This window comes from Drosophila erecta, unplaced genomic scaffold (genome assembly GCF_003286155.1).
Source record: "Drosophila erecta strain 14021-0224.00,06,07 unplaced genomic scaffold, DereRS2 tig00000055-arrow-pilon, whole genome shotgun sequence".
Classification (NCBI taxonomy): domain Eukaryota; kingdom Metazoa; phylum Arthropoda; class Insecta; order Diptera; family Drosophilidae; genus Drosophila; species Drosophila erecta.
Genome location: NW_020825200.1, coordinates 16,253,597 through 16,277,487, shown reverse-complemented (window position 1 = coordinate 16,277,487; position 23,891 = coordinate 16,253,597). Strand labels below are relative to the sequence as shown.

General features: G+C 43.7%; 2 protein-coding genes across 8 annotated transcripts; both read right to left on the bottom strand.

The window, feature by feature from the left end:
- Positions 1 to 50: 50 nt before the first annotated feature.
- LOC6541920 (trafficking kinesin-binding protein milt) lies at positions 51 to 18,785 on the bottom strand. 7 transcript variants are annotated; one of them, XM_015159016.2, is made up of 6 exons: positions 18,246 to 18,785; positions 15,766 to 16,073; positions 15,225 to 15,434; positions 4,542 to 4,820; positions 2,810 to 4,415; positions 51 to 2,584 (listed from the first exon to the last, which is right to left on the bottom strand). In XM_015159016.2, exons 2-6 carry the CDS (start codon positions 15,938 to 15,940, stop codon positions 1,492 to 1,494), a joined length of 3,363 nt encoding a protein of 1,120 aa, XP_015014502.1. In that variant the 5' UTR covers positions 15,941 to 16,073; positions 18,246 to 18,785; the 3' UTR covers positions 51 to 1,491. The 7 variants fall into 7 exon arrangements, 6 of the variants coding, with proteins under 6 accessions (XP_015014502.1, XP_015014503.1, XP_015014501.1 ...); XM_015159017.2 differs by having other exon boundaries at positions 18,333 to 18,785; XM_015159015.2 differs by lacking the exons at positions 15,225 to 15,434; positions 15,766 to 16,073; positions 18,246 to 18,785 and adding exons at positions 9,152 to 10,112; positions 13,897 to 14,123.
- On the bottom strand, positions 16,006 to 23,879 carry LOC6542879 (RNA-binding protein 39). Its single transcript, XM_015159011.2, has 7 exons — positions 23,726 to 23,879; positions 23,547 to 23,661; positions 21,042 to 21,193; positions 20,580 to 20,978; positions 19,955 to 20,492; positions 18,333 to 19,804; positions 16,006 to 16,073 (listed from the first exon to the last, which is right to left on the bottom strand). Exons 2-6 carry the CDS (start codon positions 23,598 to 23,600, stop codon positions 19,166 to 19,168), a joined length of 1,782 nt encoding a protein of 593 aa, XP_015014497.1. The 5' UTR covers positions 23,601 to 23,661; positions 23,726 to 23,879; the 3' UTR covers positions 16,006 to 16,073; positions 18,333 to 19,165.
- Between the last annotated feature and the right edge of the window lie 12 nt (positions 23,880 to 23,891).

Genomic DNA, 23,891 nt, shown 5'->3' with positions numbered 1-23,891 from the left:
TACCTATATTTGGTTGCATACCAATGCCGAAGAAAACTCTTTTAACCAAATTGTATTTAACGATGTTCTCTTTATTTTGCAGATATAAATAAATATATTGATAATTAAAACTAATAACTTTTACATTCCTTTCTGTATTCCAAATGTTTGTATAATTTACGCTTTAGGGCACGCACTCGATTAGCTTTTAATGCCAACTCCTCAGTTGAAATGCTATTAAACAAAAATCCTCGAAAAAGGCGTACAACTCCAATAAACATATGTTACTTCTTGATCTTAATCGATATATTCTTATTCCATGATATTTTCGTTCTTCAAATTAAAACCACTCGAAGTAAAAATAACAAAAGTACTGATCTGATCTTCAACTTTACACTTCAGATTTGAGAATCCTGCTAATAGACTATAACTGCGAGCTAGTGTGTTCGCGAGTGATTGGATAACATGTGTCCGTTTATGCTAATGCTTGGTTGGTTGGCCATAGTGCATTTATTACTGGATCTTGGATCTTACTGGATGCGGTTCTCTATCGATGAACCTATTTATACGGATTTCTTCACACATTTGTTCAGTGCTCTTAAGTTCTTGTGTCTCGGGCTAAGTGCGCTCTGTTTTGAAGCTATGCTCTGAAGTTGTGCATAGCCAAACGAGCACCCACCCAGTGTAGGACTAGAAAAAATTAGTTTTTCACTATAATTGATGTATTTTCGTATGGTGGCGCCATTAGCACCGAATTAGGATTTAAGTCAAAGCAATAGCATTTTGAGTTATGACCTTTGTGATACAGGTTTGGGTGGAGTGGGGAGGCGAGGGGCTACGGAGTACGTCTCTTGTGTGGAAAGCGAAAAACGCAAACTATATACGCGTGTAAAAAAATATATATGTACCTCTTTGCTTAACCACATTCAAGTTACAGATTGATTTCTCTCATTTTGTTCTTTCTATATACAACGTTGCACCTGCTTTGACCCTATACACAACGAAATCATAAAAATAAATGTATACTTGGTTTCGTTTTCGTTTAAGTGGTAATAAACACAGGGAAAATAAATACAAAATTGGCAAAATGTAGTGTAAATTAAAAATAGCTGCTTTGGAACTCGGTTTCTAACGAACTGGCCCTCGTTTTGTTCTTATATTGCCGCCGTCAGTTGATGCAAAAATTATAATAATATGCGAAGTACTTGATTAATAACCACTAAATTTAAACATTTCTCTATATGTATTTACAAATCACAGCTACAAACACTAAAACCTTTTTCCAGTGTTGCTTATGGTGGCGATGACAGGCATTATGCGGGGTTTTAAACAGAAAAATTAAACTAAACGTACATCACACGATTACATTACGTTTCGTTATTCAACTTGTTCTCGCGAAGTGCTTAAATAAAAATGTTATTTTACTCGCAAAAGGCATCTTTCCATTCCTTTAAAAGTAAATTATAGTCCAGCAAGCGTAAGAATAAGGTTGTGAATGATTAGCTATTCGTTTTACAGCCAACCGCCCTTGCGGCCAAAAAGCAAGGAACTAACTGAACCCACAAACGCCTGTGTGATGGTCTGTGGCGTCGCCTCTTCCTCTTCCGCAGGCTTAGCCTCATTTCGTTTGGTGGTGCTGAGCTTGCTGCTGCCACTGTCGGCTACCTTTCCCAGATCGGGACGTACTCGTCCGCCTCCTCCGGCAGCAGAAATTGTGCCCAGGTCAGGCCGCTGGTTAGCCATTCCGTTCTTTAGCTGCCTGCGCGATTTCTGGCGCTGCATCTGCTTCAGTCGCGTTTCGCTCGCCGTGCCGTTGGATGTCGTCGTCTGGGCACTCGCCCCTGAGCTTGGCTGACTTTGTGCTGCTCCTGTTGTTGTGGGTTTCGCGCTCTTCGACGGTTTGATCTTCATTACCAAACCCTGGTCGTCGCTGTCATCGCTGTTGTAAGCGCTCGTGCTGCTGCTGGTCGATATAACTAATCCTGCAGCCGCCGCAGCTGATGTTGATGGTGTAGCGGGCGTGGGCGACTTCAGGCCTCTATGCAGCACACCCTTGATCTGTGCCCGATCGAAGTGTATGTCGTCCACAATGCTGTTGCTGCTGGTGTGGAGACTCTGCAGGCTACCACTACTCAGGGGCGAGCTGCTGCGGTTGGCGATTCCTGAGCCAAGGCCTCTCTGTGCGCTTATTATGTTCTCCAGTCCAATGCTCTCCACCTTCTCAATCAAGTTCAGCGATCGCAGGGCCCGTCTTTCCAGGTGCGACAGCATGATCTTCTGCTGCTGCTGCTTGCTAAGGCTGCTCCTCTGCTTCTGTTGCTGCTGCTGATGCTGATCGCCTACGATTTTCCGTCGGATCAGATCTGCCCCAGACGAGAGCAGTCCAAAGAGCGGCTCGGGCGACTGGGCGCGAGGAGGTGATCCCTCTGGGCTGTTGCATGGCGTCACCGTGGGCGTAAAGTTGGGACCGGCGGGCGTGTTGAGGGCACTGGGCGTCACCGCCTTGATGCCCCTCTCGTTCAGCATTCCAGCGAGTCCGAGGTTCACCGAAAATGTGGAGCAGGAATTTTTGCGCGACAATCCAGCACGCGGCGTGGCAGGACAACTGAAAGTGAGATTAGGCAAAGAATTAGAATTCGGGCTTACAAATAATGCGTGAAAAACAAGAAAAGGAAACGAGTGTCAAAAACATGACAGTTGGCACATGTGTTGACTATATAACGATTCATTATTTCTACGAAATAAATAATGACATGAACTAATATAAATCCCACAAACCTTAAGTAATAGGATTACATTTATAGAAGCTCGAATAATATTTTATACTAACCTGGGTTGCCTGGACGTCGACGTGGAGGCCATTCGAGACGACATCTGCGACTGTGAGAGGAATGACAGATCGTTAACGAATCCGTCGTCCGGATGCATGACCATGCTGTTGGTGTACGTGAACGTGCAGCCCGGTGCCTCAAACTGCTTGCCGGGTAGATCATCGCTAACATCCTCCTCTACGTCCGACAGCGTGTAGATCTGCATTCCCAGATCGTCCAACCCACGACCACCACGGATCGTCACGCCGGGACGCTCGTCTAGCAGTCCACTGAGCGTGGGCGTGGCCAAGCGCGACCAATGGTGCAAGGTCTGCGATCCCTCCATGGGTTTGATGATCTGCAGCTTCTCGGGTAGGCGCCACTGGTGCGTCATCGAGGCGGACATGTGATTCGTGGACCCCGACATTCCCGAGGAGCCGGTTGACATGATACTGTCCGGCGTGCGCACGCCCAGAGGTAGGTCCGAGTTTCGGGCGTTACCTGTTCCGTGACCTATGGGTTCGTCGTAGTTATAGGTTCCAGCCGGCGCATAGGACAACATAGCACGGCGGGCCAAGACCTCAGCCGGCGTCAGCCTCTTGAGAGCCGCCTCCAGCTCCTTGGCGCCGGGCGCTCCTGGCACACCAGAGGGCTGGGCTGGATAGCCGTCATCAGACTGGGAGTTGAGACTCTCGCTTGACAGAGTTTTAACTCCCAGCGATTGATTGCTACCGCCACGATAGTAAGAGCCCGCTGGATACGCCATCGAAGCCATGCGCGGCCCCGAAGAGCTGCTCATCGACATGGCTCCCAGTTGGGTCATCGACACATTGCCGCTGTCCATGTAGTTGCCGCTTTTGCCGGCACATCGCACTGTATCGAACACCCGCTTGTAAGGCGGCACATTGCCAGCTCCAGCATACACGCTACCTCCCATGGTGGACGAACTCATGCCGCCCGACGGCATGTGCATCATCATGCGGCTTATGCGATCCGCTGCTCGCTGGCTATCGCCGGATATGCCAGAGTCTAGGCTATTCTCTGAGTACAGGGACGACTCCATAAGCTCGCAGTGCAGCGAATCCGGAGCGAAGAGACTACCGCCCATGCCAGCGCCACTCGTTCCAAGGCCGCCGAGGAATGAGCTCCTGGCCTGTGGCTGCGACCGCTTTCGCTGCTGCTTCAGTTGATCCTGAGCAGAGTGAAGCAGAGCGAGCACCTCTTCGTAACGCTGCTTAAACTCCACCAGTTCCAGTGCCAAAGCATTTTGGTTTTCTTTGGTCACGTGAAGCAGTGAGAGATGTTCGTCGTTGTCTTGCGTCAGTTGGTGCAACCGCATTTCCGCCTCCGCCAGGCGAGCGGTCAGATTCACGATCTGCTCATGTTGCAGCCGGTTTTCCTCCCGCTGCCGTTCCAACTCCAAACTGAGGTTGTCGTACTGCGAATTGGCATCGCTTAATTGAGCACTGATATCGGCCATCAGCTGGCGCTCGTGCTCCTCTACCTCGTCCGTCTGGTGGGCCAGTTGAGTGGCCTCGGACTTCAGAGACTTGTTCTCGTCAAGCAGAGAGTTGACCTTGCGCTGCAGTAGATCCAAAGTTATAGACTTCGACATGGTGGGAGTGTCTGTGGAGCAACAATTAAATATAATTAGTCATTAAATCACGAATTAAGTGCTATTGGAGTTATTCAACGTTGATCTTTTGGTCACTTATCTACCCATATAGATTACGTTATCTGTGTTTTACTCACCAGTATCTGTGCCATCATCTGCGTCGTTGGTAAGCACAGAGATGAGCTCGTTCTTCTTGTGCAGCTCGTGAACCAGCTGGGCGCGATCGTCGTTGGAGGCCTTGAGATCGGTTTCCAGATCCGCGACCCGTGCCTCGAGTGCATTGTTCTGCGTGAGCAACTCCTTGCCAATCTGAACGGTCAGCTCCAGGTCCTTTTCCTTCTCCTCCAGCAGTCGCGTCACGGCCTCAATGTCATCGTACGCCCGAGTCATCTGGCTAACGCGGTTGCCGCATAGAACTATAAAATATATAATAACCAAATAATTATGTAACTATAAACGCAGTTCAATAGATGCAATAACTATGTTTAAGTATGTATATTCGTAGAAAATAATGGCAATTTGTTCGGCAGGGTCTGTTTGACAGTGTTTAAAAAAAAAACTACATTCCCCAAAATTTGAGAATATACTCGAGAATATATCGAGAAGATACATTTCTCAATATTGTATAGATAAGTACACAAATATTTCTAACAATGCAGCCACAAGTGAAATTAGAAATCTTTTCACAAACTTTTGTTAATGTACAAAAATGTTGTTCAAGGTAGGAACTCTTTACTGTGTCGTTTCAGTAAACATCCACAGTTTTCAAAAGTTCACTGTAGCGAGTCGCTTTAAGAAAGGCTCCGTCTGACAGTGTTGGTAAAGAATGCAATAGCTCCACACTGGACTGGGTTCATCGATTTAACAGTTATAGCATAAGCACCTTCCATCAGCAGCTGCTCGTTCTGCTGTTCTCCCGTTATTATAGCATCTGCTGCTGCATCTGCTGCCGTTGTTATTGCAATGTTGCCAATGCTGCTGCCCAAAGAGAGTTCATCCTCGTACTCAAGTTCATCGTCCGTGATGAAGAAGTCTTGGTGCAATTCCGACCAATTTTGGCATGCCTCGAAGGCCAAGTCTTCCAAGTTGGTAATCGTTGTGGCTGTCGTGGCTGTTGTTGCTGTCGCTGCAGCTTCCAATGCATTCCTGCTATTGGCATCTCGCTCCGATGCACTGGCTAAAAATCGATGACGGACCCCGCTGCCGGCAGCAGTCTCCCTGTCTCTCTCTCGCTCTCCCGTTGGCTCCATCTCCTTTTCCATTTCTTCCCTGTTGTTTACGTGCGTCATTTTGTCTTTGTTGATTTCTTTCGTTTTCTTTGGCAATTTTTTTTTCTTAGTCACTTAGCGTTCCTGCTTTAGATCTAAGCACATTTAAATTTAAATCGGTTCGTTGACGATTTCCTCTTCGATTTGTATTATGTAATTTTTAAAGCATTTTACAAATTCCGTCTAGGCACTTTCGGCTTGTTTGGCGGTACATATAGGGGTGTTTTCTTTTTCCCTCGTCGTAATTCACCCCGTTTTTCCGTTCCTTTTATTTCTTTTCATCCGGGCCGGGGGTCACATGATTTTGTAGTTTTTTATTCAATTGCCTTGATGCTCGGTGAATGTAAACATTAAAACTAATTGCTAAATTAATGCGAATTGTTCAGAGTCACAAGAGAAAATGAATAACTGTCATCGCGCGGCTCTCTCCCACTCTCTCCCTCTCACTTTTGACTCTCTTTGCCACCCACTAAACGCGGAGCATGCGCAAAATCACTTGCAGCTCGTTAATTTATTTCTTTCAAAGATTTCGCTTGGCCAAAAATATATATAAAGCACAAAAAAAACCTCGCTTGACTGGCTCAATGTTATCTTTTCTGTTTTTGTTTTTATAAATAGCCATGAGCGCAGCTTGGAAACTGGAAGTGGAACTTCTTGCTCGGCCAAACGCACACACTCAAATGGCAGCTGTGACGTCGACGTCGACCGAGGAGAACCGGCAGCGCAGGCAGCAACAACAATAGAAACAGCAATAACAACAACAACTGCAGCAGCACTTAAAGTAAAAGGCGTTTTCCCCCAAGACATTTCCAGTGAAAGGGAAATGGCAATAGTTACGGTTACAGCTGGGAATTCTAAATGGAAATACTACAAGACAATTTTGGTAAACTCACATGTTGCTAAATATTTCCTCGTTTCACTTCACTTCACAAAAAATATATAATAGCAGTTCAAAAGTCCAAAGGTTAGAGACATAACCCGTGCACAACAAAAAACTTATAAACGCGAAAACTTCAAATATAGATGGAAAGAAGAAGACAAGCGAAAACTGCGCTCCAAACTCGTGACGGTACACACACACAAATACAGTCAATTCTTCTTACGTCTTTTGCGTGCTGTTTTTTATATTCTTTCCGCAGCTTGCAAACGTTTCGAATTGCTCATTATATCTTTAACCGCATGCAGCGCACTATTCGAAATTTCAACTCCTTGACTTTGGCAAATTGTTTGGCACAAATTGTTTTAGTTTTCCGTTCGGATTTTGCACAAATTGTGTAATTTACAGATTGCAGATACTCGAGAGAATGACAAACGCGAGGCGTGGAAGCCAAGAGTGAATGAATTTGGTTTGTTGTATTGGAATCGAAATCCACATCCACCACCATGCCATCCACACTTGGGGAGAGCAAATGGGAGAGTAAGAGAGCGGTACAGTGTTGCCAGCCCAAAAAGGCAAATAGCGATGGTGTAAGAGGGTCGGCTTATTGATACTGCGTAACTATTCAATGCGAAATATACATAAATACTTCGATAGCAGGGATGGTTGAATTACATTTACATACATACCCTCCATAAGCGACCCCTGGCCATCAAATCCCTTTGCCAATTGTTTATTTCCCCTCACAATATATCATATTTCCTATTTCTCAGGTAAACAGCGAGTATATAGAAAACTCCAACTAAAAACCGGAACCATTTTTCGCCTAATCCTAATCCCATTCATGGTTAGGGCGCGAAAAACTACGCGGGTAATTTTCTGCGTAGCTATTTCAGACGTATTTCCAAGAACTTCAAAACATTTATTTAGGTACATATGTATGTATGTAGATAAATCAGGTAGAAAACTATTGCACAAAATGAAATAGTATAGGATCACCGATGGATCGGATTAGCTGACTTACGATCTTCCGGACTGTGCTCTAAAAATTAAAAATCTACTTTGAGTTTGTGACTGCTAATGTTCCACTTAATGATTTACAGCACGCGTCGGACAGTCATAAAAATGGAAAGAAAACTCAATATCTTGCGTCTGCGTTTAGCATTTTATTTTATAGTATAACCTATAAATGAATGAATACATGGAAGTTGTACCGTACCATTATCCTTGCTCCCTTTATTCATTTCATATCATTATACATTTTATTCATTAACATATCCCACAATTGATATTAATAAGATGAGTCATGTGCGCCGGGTACATTAAAATCCCATAAGGGAATCAGTTGTTTGTAACACTTTAGTATAGTGTCTCGATTAGTTTTTAAGATATAGAGAAACCCACCTACGTGCAAGTCATAAAACTGTACTTAATGGGTTTTTGGCAGCTTTACGCTAATAGAACTTCAGTGATGATTTCAAGACAATAATGTCATGTGCCTTTTTGCCTGCATTAATGGCAATAAATGACTGGAGCTTTTTCCGCAATCAATCGGCCAAGATAGTGTGTCTGGCAAACAGATGATAAGGCGAAAAAGCTCCTCTCCACATTTGGAAAACTAAATTAATACAAACTTGCGTAGATAATGGCGGCCCTAGCAATAAAGATCCCAGGCACAAGATGAGATCATGTGCTCTTCGCCATCCTGCCCTTCGTTCCCCTCAAACTCGATAGTTTTTCTAATGAACTTGCTAAAATCGTCTATAGGCGATTTTAGGAGTGAACAAAAAGCCATCATAAGTTGTGCAAATATCAATATGGCAGACTCAACAAGTCGGCACGATCCATGTAGTATATCGAAAGCAAATACAAAGTCTAAACATCACTCGTCGAAATAAAGGAAAATAAATAGGCAGAAATGGGGAATCATATTGTATGTGCAAAAAATGGCTGTCGTGTTTGCTCACACGTCGACCACAACGAAAGAACTCAAAAATAACCAGGCAAAACAACAATAAAGTTCATTAATTGGAAAAATACAAAAGACCTCCGATAAGATAGGCTCAAATTAAGGCTAAGACATGCAGCCTGCACTTCAGTGATAAGTAAAGAAAGTACGAAAGTGTGAGCCCATATTGTCAAAATACCTTAATAACAAAACAATCTAAGTTAATCTATTTGTAAGAATATCGGTCAGGGAGATATCATTGCCGATTGCACGAGATAAAAATATTACTAATTTAATATAGACATGGAAAGTATTTGATTGGTGTAATGCAATAAAACTGTGGCAAGCTCGATTTTTTATATTATTTATATTGATTTACATACGTCGTGTTTTGGACGAGCTATAACTTTAATTGATGTTAAAAGGCGCATCAAATCGGAAACTTTTGCGAGTGTACTTATCGCACACGCACTTATCCACTACAGTGATTGTTATCTCTTGTGCCATGAGTAGTGATGGATTATATGTTATCTTAATGCCTCAATTATCAGATACTTGACATTGCCTATAGGCAAGGCTACAAGTTCAGAAAATACAGCTTGGAAACGGAAACAGAACCGAACCTCCAGAAACATCGTATTTATAAACCCTTACCTTTGTTCGTCAGCAGACTGCGCACCACCTTCAGGCAGTTCTTGCCATCGACGTTCTTGGAGGCATAGTACATGAGTTCCCAACTGCTGGCTGCCTGCAGCAGCTCCTGTGGCAACTCGAAGTGCGGTGCCTCCAGCACGCCCGCTATCGGACTGGGTACCGGAGTGCCCGGAACACTGGCCTCCACCTTTCGCTGTCCCTTCGAGGCGAAGTCGTGCAGCAGGGCCAGATGAGGAGCCGACACGCCCAGCGGTGGATCCATCGACTTTGGCCCCGATTTCATTTGCTGGACAATGCAGCGCATGCGATCCACTGCCTCCAGTTCCAGTTCCAGGCGCGTGGGCGGTGGCTCAATCCCGTTGACGATCGCCGACATGGAGGAGCAGCTGGATAGGCTATCGAAATCGCTCGCAGAGCCATTGAGCTGCTGCCGCTTGTCCGCCGAGCGCTGGCAATTGGTATCCAGGTGCTGACCCAGCAGCTTGTAGGTGTTCTCGAAGTGCTTGCTGGAGTTGGACGGCTGGCTGGTGATCAGGGTGGCGTTCAGGGAGTCCTCGGAGGCGGTGGACCACAGGGAGCTGCTCGACTTGCTCTCGACCAGCGAGGTCGACGAACTGCCGGCTTCTGCGTCCACGGAAAAGGTGCTATTCAGCTGGTTGCCGTTCCTGAAGGTTAGCCCATAATCGTCCGCCTCCTGCTCGACTATTATGGGCAGGGCCTCCAGCTTCTTGATGGCATGCTGATGGGGCTCTGGTTCTTGATGATTTGGTTTACTTCGCATTGCACTGTTGAGGAGTGGCATTTTGCTTTACGTACATCGTTTGCTTGGCTTCAGCGCGAACTTTTTAATTTGAATTTCGACTTAAAACATGTATTTGAACACACGAACAATTAACTTCTAACTGGGAATTTGAAAGTTTTGTTTTAACAGCTTTTCTGGGATTAGGCTTGCATACAGTGCCTATAAAGATTGCGAGTTTCGGTGTGCGTGTGTGTAAGTAACTTTGTCTGATTCCTTGTTAAAATACTGCGCAGCAGGTGCCCCAAAGAAATCCGTATCTTTACGCCCCGAATCGCACTTATCGATAGGCTATTTTCGACCGGCTCTCGAATGTTACTCTCGGATTATGAGGTAAGTCACCACCAGCAGGCAGCAGGCACCACCAATCTGCGGAAGATGTTTGCCTCATTTCCCAAAAATACCAACAATGGCAAATTGTGTGCGCATATAAATCCCAGCATTTACATACAATGCCGGTCGAAAAAAATAAATCACAAATATTTCAAAACTGCGACGACTTCACACCGCGACGCGCAGTAGAAGAGTGGACAGACTTTGGGCAAGACGGAGATTTAGTGGCTGCCACTTGAGGAAAGTTGGGCGCAAACGAGTTTTACAAATTAGTTAGCCTTGTCCGGAATGGGAGATGCGTTCGAATGGAGTTGGTCCGTGGCCAAGATCACGTAGGTGGCTGGGAAAACTCTGGCCAACGCGCAACACCTAGAACGCGCCACTCAGGTGGGAAAAAGGCGTGGGTTGCGCTACAGAATGTGGGAAATGGTGCACATCCCAAGAAGCTGGTCCATTCACGCTCTCAATAGCCAGCATTCGATTCGATCATAATATCATATATGAGGCCGGACGGCCAGTCGGGCGAAGTGAAAGAAAATTGAGCTGAACCCAGCTGAGATAACTGCCGAGCTAGATTCAGATACTAACGGTTGTGCCAAATGAACGGCCAACATGAGATGGCCAACATAAAGCTGCTGGCTAGTCGAACAAAAAGCCTTGGTGCCCAGAGTGAGATGCGGCGATGAGTCAACTGATCCGAGTCACCGTTTTTAGCTTGAAATTAATTTTTTGCATCCCTGCAGTTGAGTGCGGTACTGTGCTTTGCGTAAAAAACTCAATTTGGTCGCGGATTTGTAGGTTCATCGACATGCACACCGCGTATGCACCTGTGAGTCACGTTCCCGCACTCCAGGTACTGAACATTCGAAGGGAGCCGAGGAATAAATCACTTTATCGCATAGATGAACCGCAAACCATAAACCATATGACATATGACAAAACGAGCGGCCCAACAAGAATGAGCACATACAGCTTGGCTGATTGGCTGATTGAATCCAAATGTGATATATGATATATGTATAATGGGCGAGAAGATAATAGCCGATCGGGCATTCGTGGGCCGCAGGGTAGGGTAATTATGTAAAGACAACTGAACAAAGCTGAATAGCTGAGGGAAAAGCAGCAAACATCCCAAAAACAAACATCCCAATCAATTCGTACACGCGAAAATGAAACGAAAACGGCAGCAGTAACATAAGGCCAACTAAGTTGTTATTTGGCATGTTATCTATTTTTTTTTTTTTTTTCAGTTTTTCTGATGTATTTGGATCACATCAACTTTCACAAATGCTGTTCGTAATTAATTATTGGCAAAAGTCCGGTGCATTTAAGCAGTTTTTTATGGTCACTACAAGATGGGCAGTGCGCAAAGCTTTATTCGTAAGCAGTCGGATTACCTGCTTTTGCGACGGATAAGCTTAAGATCAGAAATAAGATACAAAATGTGACGCAACAAATGGAAAGAAATGTTACTGAAAAGCACTCAATTTATGCAGTCCAAGTCACAACCATTCTAGAGCTTAGCCAACCACTTGAATGTTGCCATAAGCAATAGTCAAACGTTCTACCAATTTCTTACTCGGAATATGTTGAACTAATTCACCTCTCCATGAGCACCAGCTGATAACTGGTCTTTCTGAACTCTTCAGGTGCTTAAATCTGCATTGAGAGCAGCTAATATTTAATTAGCTTTGTTTACAGCCGATGATCAATAACGAGCAACGGCAAAGTCAAGGAAGTTCGACGTCCGCTGCAATTGATAGGCGAAGTGAGTGATAGCCTGGGTAGTTGTTGCATCAAGTGGTTATTACCGGGAAAACGCTTTGAGCCACATTTTCTTGGACCAATTAGCGGCGGGCAATGTGAATGTCCTCCCCAATAGGCCAGTGACACAGAGGAAAACAGCGGCGGATTGAACGAATGTTCGCAGGTGCAGTGCTTTTGCGAAGTGACGCAATGAAAGTGTGTCACAATATGTAAACCATCTCGGGCAATTGTTTGCTGAATAAAAAGAAGCATGGTCACTCGCACATAAGCGGCTTTTTTGCCGCTTTTCTTTTCTTTGCTTGTTGGGGTGCCCGAGTTTAGGACCAACGAACATGACACCAATTTTCGCGCGGAATTTGGTGCGGCACAGGCTTAGCACCAATGAAAGCACAATGGCCAGGGCGATTATGACTGTCCATTTAACGTGGCCCATAGCTCAAGCGCCATTTGTACATTTGTACTTGGTGCTCTTGAAGTTTGCGGTTAGTTGCCGGCGGAACACTTGATGAGCCAACGGAACGCGTTCTTCAGCCAGATAAACCGTTGATTGATGCGGAAAAGCCACTGACCGACGTAATGCCGATCGATCAAGAAGCCACGCCAATGGAGTACAGTTATATCTGGCTATGGGAGAAGTCATCAACTATTGTATAACAGAGATCCATGCCCTGTGATTCATGCTTATTAATCATTACTTTTAGAAGGTGAAGACTACAAGGTCTAAGTGAATGACTAATTGACAATTTTTGGCTCATTATTAGTCTTTATGGAAATTCAGTGTCAAAACCAAATGCTGTATGCCTTATTTCATTGATATTTGTGTATCCAACGCTACTTTACTATACTATTTTTGAAGTCTTACTGTATTAAAATTGATCACATCCACATGGATTGATGGACCTTTGCTCTGCTTATTTGTGTTCTTAGCAGAGTGCTACAAATTAGCATCTTTTGTTTACCCAGGGATCACTGTAAACCGGCTGCAGTCGAAGAACTGGAAGTCGTGAATTCGTCTAGCGGGAATACGTGGTAAATTGTCTGACCACCGCGCACATATGTACATATTTATGTATGCATGTACATATTTACTATGTACAATCGAAAGAACACACACCCAATGCAAACAAACATCGGCAAACAGCTGGTTTTTTGAAGTGACAGGGACGGAATGTCGATGCGCGACAGAGATAGAGGGAAATTCCGATAGAGGGCCATATAGAATTAAAACGCTTCTTATCAGCGAAACCGAAACCGAAAGACGGCATGGAAAAACGATTATGTAAAGAGACGGAACGACAACAACTGCAAGCGAAGAAACCCCATTGAACGGCAAGAACAAATTAAGCTGACAGCCAACAAGCTCTGCCCATGGCCTCCACCCATTAATACGCGCGTTCCCTTTAAATGTTTACAACAGCCAGCATTTGCCGCTTCATAATTCACAGAAAAATGAAGAAAGAAAAAAAAGTTTAGCACTCACACACACCACACACACACATACTCTGCCAATAGTTGTCCTAAAAATAAATTCAATTCGTATGACGGCACGAACAAAAGCACTTGGAGAAATTCCAACTGCTCTGGCGCACGAAGCGCGTATGAGCAATATTATTAATAATTTTGCGTTAATGATTTTTCGGCAGTGCCACTGGCTCGCCTTTTTGCCATTTTGTGCCTTTTTGCTTTTCTTTGGCACACATATTTTTCGAGTATTTTTGGCAAATTATGCCAGTCGTGCACACGCACAATTTCACTGCCAACGCCGAACGAAACACACAGATTTTTCGCAATTTTTCGTAATTTTCGCATTTATTAACGGGGCGAACGCCAACGGACCACCGCTTACATTTCGTTTTGGCACACAAACAATTCGGTTTACGTATTTATTTCGCGGCGGCGCTAAGACATTTGAAATATCGCACACACAAGCACGCGGAGCGCAGCACCATTACTTTTCCTTCTTCCCCACCGATTTCAAACGTCCGACAAAATCGAAAGGCAATGTGAGAAAAGCACGCGCAGCGTTGCCAGACCGCCGGCCGGGCCCCACTCAGCTGTTTCGTTGGCGCTGTCATGTGGCAATGATCTTGTGCGAATGACAGGCCACAGCTGTGCCCGGCCGTTTCACAACACTACCTCGAGTCCACAGCAACAAGTGTTGAAATTGCGCGGGAAATCGATAAATCGAAAGGGTTTAATATATTTCGGAAATAAAACTTTTAATTTAGTATTTATATATAGTATTACCACGAATAAGATTGAATTAGTTTGTTGCTTACTAAAGAAGCGCGCATTAATGGCATCTTTTTCATTGTTACAGCCAATAGAAGATTATTTAAAAGTTATTAAATCAAAGTATCTATTATCATACATATGGCTTTCAACTCAAAAACCATAAATAACCTTGAACTAAACATTTCCAAAAGAGCTTAAGAAATATTAACAATAATATTCGCACAAATGTCAGAGACAGAAAACATTGGCATGTGATACAAAAAGAATTCTGCACAATATATATTATATATGGCAATTTATTTTTAATCTGCTTTCTTGCGTAGATAAAAGGAAATTGCGTTTTGCTGTCAAGCGGAGGTGGATAAACAATTTGAAAAATACTTAAAAACGCATAAAAACAATTGGGGATTTCAAAAAACCAAAGAAAAACTACAAGTTGAGACATATAAGATACATACATAAACCAAATACACATAGAGAATAATATAGTATACAGATTGTATAACTCGCACTGAATATGAATGATTCAAAGGGTGACCGCACAAGTTTCCGCTGATAAATTTGTATTAATTGGGCAATTGTATAGCTAGCCAGAGCCGACCAGTGCCATAAAAACAAATATATTAGGAAAGTCATAAATGGCTTTGGTCTTCACCCAGTTATGGCTTGCAATAGTTTTGCTTTTGCAATTTTGTACTGGTGATATCCTAATAATATCGTTAAATAAAAAAATGGGAATATGTATTCCTTTACTAATAAGAATTTCAACTCTATATGGTCACACAAATATAAAGTAAAACAGATAAATAGTGCATCGAACAAGTCTCAGTTCAAATAATATTTAAGACTTCTCGATGATCTCATTCGTTATCTAGTCATGGAAAACGCACTTGACTTTCTACAGATAATAGTAAAAGATAATAGTAAAAGGCAACTCACGGAAGTAGTTTAGGCACTCTCTTGTTTGCTCCTTGGTCAGGCCCAGGCCCTCCGGCGGAATAGGCAGCGCTGGGGCCGGAACGAACCAGTCCTCATTCGCATAGCCCGAGAAGTTTGTGAGGAAGTCGTTGCGCACCTTGTACTTGGGTATCTGCTCCTCCAGCAGCGAAAAAATCTCCACCTCGGGCAGATTCTCGCTGCTGCATAGCTCTGTGAAAATTACAACATATATCAGTATATTAGCACGATTGTGAGAAAAGTAGTTTAGAGTGCACCTGCAGTCCAACTACCATGCTCAGATTTACCACAGAAGAATGCTCGCTTTTCGTTACTGCTGATAAACTTAATTTGAATGCAACCATTTCTGGCCAGAGAGTTAATTTCCTGAATAGCAGTGCAGGAATGAGAATTGGTGACTTCTCGATTAAATTGATCAATCCAAACGCTTATCCATGTGGCTGCACAATGGAAGAGTACTCAGTCTGTGTAAGCTGAGCTCGTGGTAGTCGGACTGTGGGAAAGATCGAAATGATTTGCTCACCGGTCAGGCAGCTGGCATCGCAGGTCTGTGGTCTGGGGGCAGCCGGCGACTGCAACTGCGTCTGCTGGAGGAGACGCTTCGACTGGAGGCGCGGCAGGTGCTTGCTGAGCGTCGCCTGGGCGGAGGGACTGAGCGGCTGAGAGCCGCCATTGGCCCCCAAAGTTGCGGATAGCATTAAATGGTGATCGCTTCTGGATAACAGTATTGTCGTGGAATTGTTACTCCTTGATTTGGGGATTCGGGGTGGGTGGGCACCACTTGGAGGGTTGGGAACTCCTCCTCTGTTCCGCTTCTGGTTAGTTGCTCAACTGAAATTGGAGAGGAGAAGGAGAAGGCGGGCTTGTGTTAATTTGCTGGCAATCACATGAAACTTATAAGCCAGCTGCCAGGCGACTTTTTCCACTCTATTTTCGCTATTTACATTCGAATGAGTTCATTGCTAGCAAACGAACAGGGGAACGAACGTACGCGACTTTTGCTTATCTATTTGCTGGCTGATAAAGTCGGCGGGCGAATGTGAATGATTATTAACACTATAAATATTAGCAAAACGTCAAAGGATTTTCGACCAATATTTATCAACTACTAAATTGGCAGTCGCAAAGGCAGACACCCCGTGAAATTCTGTGAAATAGGCGTTTAGGCCTTTTCCACACGGTACAATTTGGCAATGGAATGGATTCGATTGTGTTTTAGTTTAGTTAGATTTTCACGTAGATAAAAAACAATCCATTAATAACAAGATAATAACAAGATAATAACTCATTTTCGTTAATACGCTGATATTTATGTATACATTATCTTTGTAGTTATATGTAAAATATGCTTAATACCACTACGGTTTGACAATTACGATTAATTGAGACTGCGGCTAGCACTTATTAGGAAAATGTTCTTATACTTCAATGCAAACTTTTAACTACCAAAGTAGAGACCTGAGCGCCGCGCAGGCCTTAACTGATTCTTCTTGGCTAACTTATTGATCGAGTGGAGTCTGCGAGCTTTGTCGAGTCATACCGACGTTTTCGAGGTCGGAAATATGGAGTACTCGAAGAGCAGATCCAAGAGTCAAAGAGATGTCCAAAACCATGTGGGACGGATAGACTACGTGCTCAGAGGCCCGTCGCCTGCACTCGGAGACTCACATAAAAACCGCGGTGATAATAACAAAAAAACGAGCGAACAAGAAGTGGAAGTGTAATTAGTCAATAAACACAGCACAGAAAGAAATAATGTTTACTAGTGGTTAGTTTGATGATCAAATGATACCCACCAATATATATACAAATAGTAATAGGATAAGATACTCAAACCTTAAATTTTTAGACTGAAAAAGGTGAACATTTATTTGAAAAGGGGTGAGTTTTCTACCTGGACTTTTTTTCACCAGTGGACGCAGATGTTTTATGACCTATGTATGTAGATCATAATGGTCATCATAAGTACGTGAATGCAAAAAAAAAAAAAAGGATCCGGAATACCCTTAATATACTGTTTAAAATGCCAATGGCATGTGAACTAAGTATCGACTAGCTTTATTCTCGCAGTGTACGAAGCAATCGCGAACAGCTGAGTGTGAATTGGAGTTTTCAATTTGCAACTCGCAACGACTTTTAAACGATGACGCACAAAGAGCAGAGTTTTTAGCATGTGACGCCAAGAGAAAGGTAGGTGTTCCCCGCAAAATCGCGATACAGCCGCCTAATGATAACAGCGGAAAATCAATGGCGCTCTTTTTTTCGCCCATTGGGCTGCATTTTGCGTTGCATAACACGTAGAAAATCGAAGAACAGAGGGGAATTCGCTTTTAGCTAGAATTAACAACAAAGCGGAAAATCGTGAATGAAAACCGCCGGCTAACGGTAATAGTTTGGCAGCGCCGCAGCTGCGCTGCCGTCACAAACGCACACACTCATTCTATTACTCACACACAGGAAGGCATTTTTCAAATTTCCTTTCTCTTTCTTTTTCTTTTAGACGTAAAGAGCGCGCAATTGTCAGGCCAAAAACACTAGCGTGGATGGCATAATGCTCTAAAATTAATTTCCAAGCGACGACAATTCTCAAACGCTTGCCAAAAAGCCAAGCAATTTGTTAAAGTTGCGTTGTTTTGGCACTCAAACGCACACTCACACACACACATACTTTTGCACTTATATAAGTAGCGCGTCGCGTCGCTTGTTGTTGTTGTTTAATGGGGCAGGGTCATTAGACGACACCGTTTAATGTTGCATGTGGTTGTTTTTTATAGTTTTCTTCGATTAAAAGCATTGATTTATCACCAGCAGCATGAATCAGCTGGCTTAGAGGGGCGGTGGGGGGGATGCTGCTTGGGGGAGGTCAAAAAATGAACACACTCGCACACACACGCACACAAATTTGCGGGGGCGCAGCTGTGCGTGTGTGCGGGAATTATAAAACACACAGGCGCACACTTCTCACATTTCATAATAATTTTCACAGCTCTTAGAAAAACTAACCTTTGCGTCAAGGCGTCAAATTATTGAATTTTCATTTTCGGCCCCTTATAATAGCCCTTCTAATTGTTGTTGCTGTGTGGTACCTACATTTGTTGTAGTTGGCTTGTGTTTGCCATTTTTTTTCTCCGCGCTGCTTTCACAAACACACACGCACACGAAATTCAGGGGTCACATGGAATTTTCCTCAATTCCGCACTTAACATCGCGCTCGTCAGTAATTGGAAAATGTTTACTATTGGTTAATTGTCTAAAATATGCAATGTGAACCGTACTGTGTGCGTTTGTGCTGGCAAAGCAAAGAGTTTAACTAATTTTATTTAGCCAGATTTCGATTGGCTGCTGCCCAACACATGCAAGAACTAGGGCTGCACTCGAAACTATCGCTGTGCACCGATAATCAGGCGAACCTGTCTATCGTTATCGCCACTTGAAACTCAATACTCATCCGATTTCACGATTTATTTTTGATTAGCGTTTCTTTTTTCTACAAAATATCTGTATGGTAAACTACAGGCTTAACAATTATGGGAAATGTTACAATGTCCAATGTTTTAAAATCAAGCTCCGTGCAAGCCAACAATCGATAGGTCGGTCGGTCGGTCAGTGTCCTTACATTTTTGGCGGTCAAACTAGCAAATTACAAATTAAGCACTAAAAACTACATAATTTTCCATTGGGGTAACACGATCTTGCAGCATTTCAGGCAATCTAATATACACATAAACACATTTATATAGTTTACGGACATAGTTAGTTCAAGTTGAGAAGTGTTTAAATTTTTGAATTCATATATATTTGTATTTTAATATGTGCCCCTAATTTTCAGATTGCGTCGAGTCTTTTAAAAAAATTGAAAATGTTTTGACCAAAAATTAGTTCTTGTAACGAATATTAACAGTATTTGTGTCCACGCATTCAAATCAATCATCAGTGTTCTTGCGCGTGGACGTCACCAGATCGACGACGTTGATGGAGTCCGGAAACATGGTGTGGTAATTGATTACGGGCACATAGGCCGCCGTGATCACTCGACCGGCAAACCAGCGTCCGTGCAGTGCATTTACTGCCAGCACAGCAGTCGTTGTGCTCGGGCACTTGACGTAGACGGTTCCCGTGGGAGAGATGGTGTCCACGTGGATGTGCAGCACCCCGCCGTGTTTGGCGCACTCCTCCAGCACATCGTCCCGGATCTCCACGTCCCAGGTGGGATTTGTCTCCGTCCGAGGATCAAACATATTGGACAGTATGAAGCACTGTGTTGCTATCGATGGTGCCGCCTCCTGCTGCTGCATTGGCGCCGGTTGAGGAGCTGTGGCCAGCAGCGCATTTGCAGCCGCCTGGGGAACCGCCAAACCGGCTCCTTCCGCTAACTTAAACATCAGCTGCAGGCGTCCCGTGGCGCCAAGATCGATGCCTGTGCGATCCATCTCGTCGGTGTCCAGCGAGGTGGTATTCATGTCCAGGCGCTCCGTCACATTGCCCACTTTCATGAGGCGACCGGCCAGTTCAAAGCCGTTCAGTTGTTCCAGAGCCTTTTTGGCATCGTCAGCATTGTGGTACTGCAAAATATAAATAGGCAATTAGTTTAAATTAATGTTCTCTTTTTATCTCAAATTCAGCCATTCAAACTATGCTTTAGAGGATATTTCTTATTAAAAAAGGTGTCGTTTAAATCGCTCTACAAGTCATTGAACAGCTCAAAAACCCACCGTGATAAATCCGTAGCCCTTGGAACGGCCCGTCTCCGTGTCCATGATCAGTTGAATCGCATCGATCTTGCCAAAGGGCTCGAATATGCCCCGCAGCATGTCCTCGGTAATGTTAAAGTGCAGTGATCCCACGTAGAGGCGCATGGGACCCGTGTGACTCTTCGGTTGGAATGCGGGCGCAGCATTCTGGAGACGATTCTTCTCAGCCTGCGTGTGCTGCACCATGATGGGCACGCCGAGCAGCCGCTGGCCGGAGAGGCCCAGAGCCAGTGCCACGGACTCAGGATCTTCAAACTCGATGTAGGCGATACCCTTGAAGCGCTTCGTCTTGTTGCACGTGATTAGACGCACGTCGCGCACCTTGCCCACGCTGGAGAAGAACTCCTCCAGGTCACGCGCTCGCACTCGTTGCGACAGCTGGATGCAGAAGACGGTGCGGGCGTCCCGCTCCTCAGGACTGAGCTCGGTGGGCGGGGTGCGGTCAGCTCCATTCGCTGGTGAGCGCCGTCGTGGCGAATTGGTTCCCCGACGTCGACTGCTATAATTAGTAAGAATTATATTAATAAGACGTGTAACAAAGAGCCAACAAAAGAGGGTAAGGTATCTTGTTTTGATGTCAACTTACTTTCTATCCCTTGAGCGGGAATGGCTGCGCTTGCGTTCACGGATCGGACTCAGCCGTTTGCGCTGCTGATCGCGGGAACGACTGCGTCGACGCTTGTCCCGCGAGCGATCCACTTGCATCGACTTGCTGCCGCCGCGACGATCTCGAGAGCGCCGGTCCTTGTCACGATCCCCGTATCGTCCACCTCCACCGCGCTCATCCCGCGATCTACTGCGACGAGTTCTCTCGCGTTCGCGCTCACGTTCTCGCTCCCGATCTCGATCGCCGCCTTCCCTGCGGTGTCGATCCCGGTCTCCTCCGTCGCGGTTTCGATCGCGCTCTTTATCCTTGTCCCGATGAGTGCTGCGTTCGTTGCCGCGGTCCCGTCGAGATTTGCCATCTCGTGAGCCGCTTCTACTCCTGCGATAGTGCAAAAAAGAAGGGCTTAAGTACTTTAACTTATCATTTATTAAATGTCCTTACCGGGATCGCTTGCTTTGTTTTTTGTGTGAGCTTCCGCCGCCGCTGCCGTTCCGTGGAGCGTTCTCGGCGTGTTCGTCATCGTGTCCTCCGCCGCCAGGACTGCTGCCGCTGTGCCTGCGTCCACCACGTCCACCGCTGCCCGCACTGACATTCTACACAGATAGGTTGTTTTGTTTGTTTGGTGGATTGGGTGTGGGAGTGGACAGGGAGGATGGGTTGGTTGGGCGCAAGCAATAATGTAGATACAGATAAGTGGATTATTTTTTTTTTTTTGTCGATTGGTTTCAGTTTTTTGGTGGGTGGGAACACATAACGGGTGTTGATCGTTCGTTACGTTGTGGTCGTTGTTGATGTTGGTTGATTTTCGATTATATCATTGAGTTTGTTATGATATATTATTTTTTCAGTTTCGTAAATATTTTTTTTTTGAATAAGAGAAAGCAAATCAAAGTAAATTAGTTAAATTTTTGGCATCTGCAAGTATATAAAGTAGAAATGCTTAAGTCAACAATGATCATTTGGGGATCATTGCCAATTTTTAGCAGTTTTTAGGTAGTAATAAGGATATAGATATAGAGAGATATCTTATACATAGTTTTGCTAAATATATATAATATATTTAATTTGTATATGGCACACACACAGATGGTTCACGACGGCGAGAAATGTTGTCTCCACATGGGCAAATTTCCCATGCTCATTCTCATTCTCAATCAGATCAGTTTTGGGGGAATGTTTAGCGCTGGCTAGTGGAGTGGACTGGTTGATTGGTTCTCAAAAAGACGTCGTCTATATATATATAGGACATAGACATTATATAAGTAAGATTGTAGTGCTATAGTTTAAGAATTGCTTATTACGTTTTTTGTTTGTTCAAATAGGTTTGGTTTAGGCTTGGCTTTTTGGGCTTATGTGTTGGTCATTTATGCTTATTTTTCGATTTCTGTTTATGGTAAATCTGTAATTTGTAATTTGAGCGATACTTTCTTTCTTGTCTGACTGTGAGTGAGAGTAGTAGTAGTGCTGCCTGCTGCCCCAGACAAGTTAGGAGGAGTATATCTGAAATTTAGTGCACGTTCAGTTTCATTGGTTTACATAGAGCAGTAAGGTAACGATTTCAATTGGATTGTGTTCAAAAAAACTCAAACATAAACAAATCATATTGAATACAAAATGCCTAGATATGTTTTGGTTTTTTTTATTGTTTTGTAATTTTGTAATTGGTTTTTCGCAGCTTCTGGCACATTCAAAACTTACCAAATGGTCTCCAGCTTTTTGTGTTTAGAATGACCAAAACAATCTCTAGCAACAATATTGAGCTTATTCGATTCTCTGCAAAGACATTTCACCCTTAAGAATTATTCTAGCATTTTGTTTGGGTTTTTAATTTTTTAATGGTGATTGTGTGTGGGTAGTTTTCGGTTGTTCTTAGCGAAACAGCAGATAGGAAGCAATAAGAGCTTTGAACTCATGAGTTCTTGGTTCGGGGCGAAAGAAAGTTCAATTTATTTGCTACTTAAGCTTGTCCTTCAGATGGATCAAGCCTTTTATTGCGAAAACCTTGGAAAGCTATCGAGCTATGTTTGATTTGCTTTGGTGCTTAATAATTACTTTTATCACATTTATTCCACAACACACCGAAAAATTCAATTGTAAATACTACTTAAAAAGCCCTACGGAAAAAAACCAAATTATTTTATAATATATATACATATTGACACATTTCCAAGTATTATTTCATATGGCTAAGTTTAAACCTATTTGAATATTATTACAGATGGTTTGCCCAGATAAGATAAGAGGAATACAAATTGCTACAAACCCAATTCAAAGATTGAAGTCCAAGTTAAATAAGATTGTATATAATATCCGTAATATAAGTTTGTTTTTAATAAGTAAGTTCAATGTGAAAACAATCATAAAACCATGACTGTCCTGTTAGTAATTCAATCCTTTAAATTTTCCAGACACTTGTTAAACGGTTTTAGTTGCGATTGCAACCCTGCCAAATATTTTGCACCCCACTGTACACCCACTGCAAAACACGACTGTATCAAATGCCGCGCAGAAAAATAAACAACACAAACCCACACACAGAAAGATTTTTCGTTGGCGAAACACTTCTGTATGCACGCAGTCGAGTATGAAAAAAATTACGAAAATCAGCACGCAGAGTGGCGTTCCGGTTGCCGATTTTTTATTTAACATCAAAATTAGGCTAAAAATCGATTTAAGACATCTTAGTATGCATCGACTGCATATATATATATATATATATGTGTGTGTGTATGTGTGTGTGCCCGAGACGAAGACTTACATACAAACACAAAATGCACGAACGCCTGTTGGTGTCTATGTGGGGAAAAGAAGTATACAAACATACATATGAAGTAACTGTTTTTTTTTCATTTTTTTCACAGCAAAATAATCGCATTGGGTGGGCACAAGGCCAGTGGGACTTAATTTAAACGATAATCGGCTGCTACCCGACCTTTGGGAACTTACGTTTTTCATATACGGCGCCTCAAGCATCGCCTCCACATCGAAGTCCTCGGCCATGTTCAAAAATTACTTCGGTGCTATCCGGGGTGCTCCGTGAAAAAAGTCCACTGCTCGGTGTCTGGCACGTGTGGAGAAATCAAAATGTGGTGGGGACGCACAAAGCAAATCACAGGACCACTTACGAACTTCTCTTTTGGCTTTCGCGCTTATTCAAATACAATTTTTATAAATTTTCTACCAGATTTTCTTCTCTAGCGTGGCTGCTTGTTTTCAGCTACAGGGTTGTCACATAACTTATCGATGATGCACAATCGATAACTAGATAACCATACTTCGTTGCGACTGATA

What these genes read in the sequence shown, in the direction of transcription:
- LOC6541920 (XM_015159015.2), bottom strand. Translation starts at nt 9,953, where the DNA reads ATGCCACTCCTCAACAGTGCAATGCGAAGTAAACCAAATCATCAAGAA. An exon ending in AGATGATGGCACAGATACTG is followed by an intron (nt 4,416 to 4,541) that starts GTGAGTAAAACA and finishes GTTGCTCCACAG; the next exon opens with ACACTCCCACCATGTCGAAG. An exon ending in TCGACGTCCAGGCAACCCAG is followed by an intron (nt 2,585 to 2,809) that starts GTTAGTATAAAA and finishes TCTCACTTTCAG; the next exon opens with TTGTCCTGCCACGCCGCGTG.
- LOC6542879 (XM_015159011.2), bottom strand. Translation starts at nt 23,600, where the DNA reads ATGGCCGAGGACTTCGATGTGGAGGCGATGCTTGAGGCGCCGTATATG. An exon ending in AAACAAAGCAAGCGATCCCG is followed by an intron (nt 20,979 to 21,041) that starts GTAAGGACATTT and finishes GCACTATCGCAG; the next exon opens with GAGTAGAAGCGGCTCACGAG. An exon ending in TCCCGCTCAAGGGATAGAAA is followed by an intron (nt 20,493 to 20,579) that starts GTAAGTTGACAT and finishes TACTAATTATAG; the next exon opens with CAGTCGACGTCGGGGAACCA.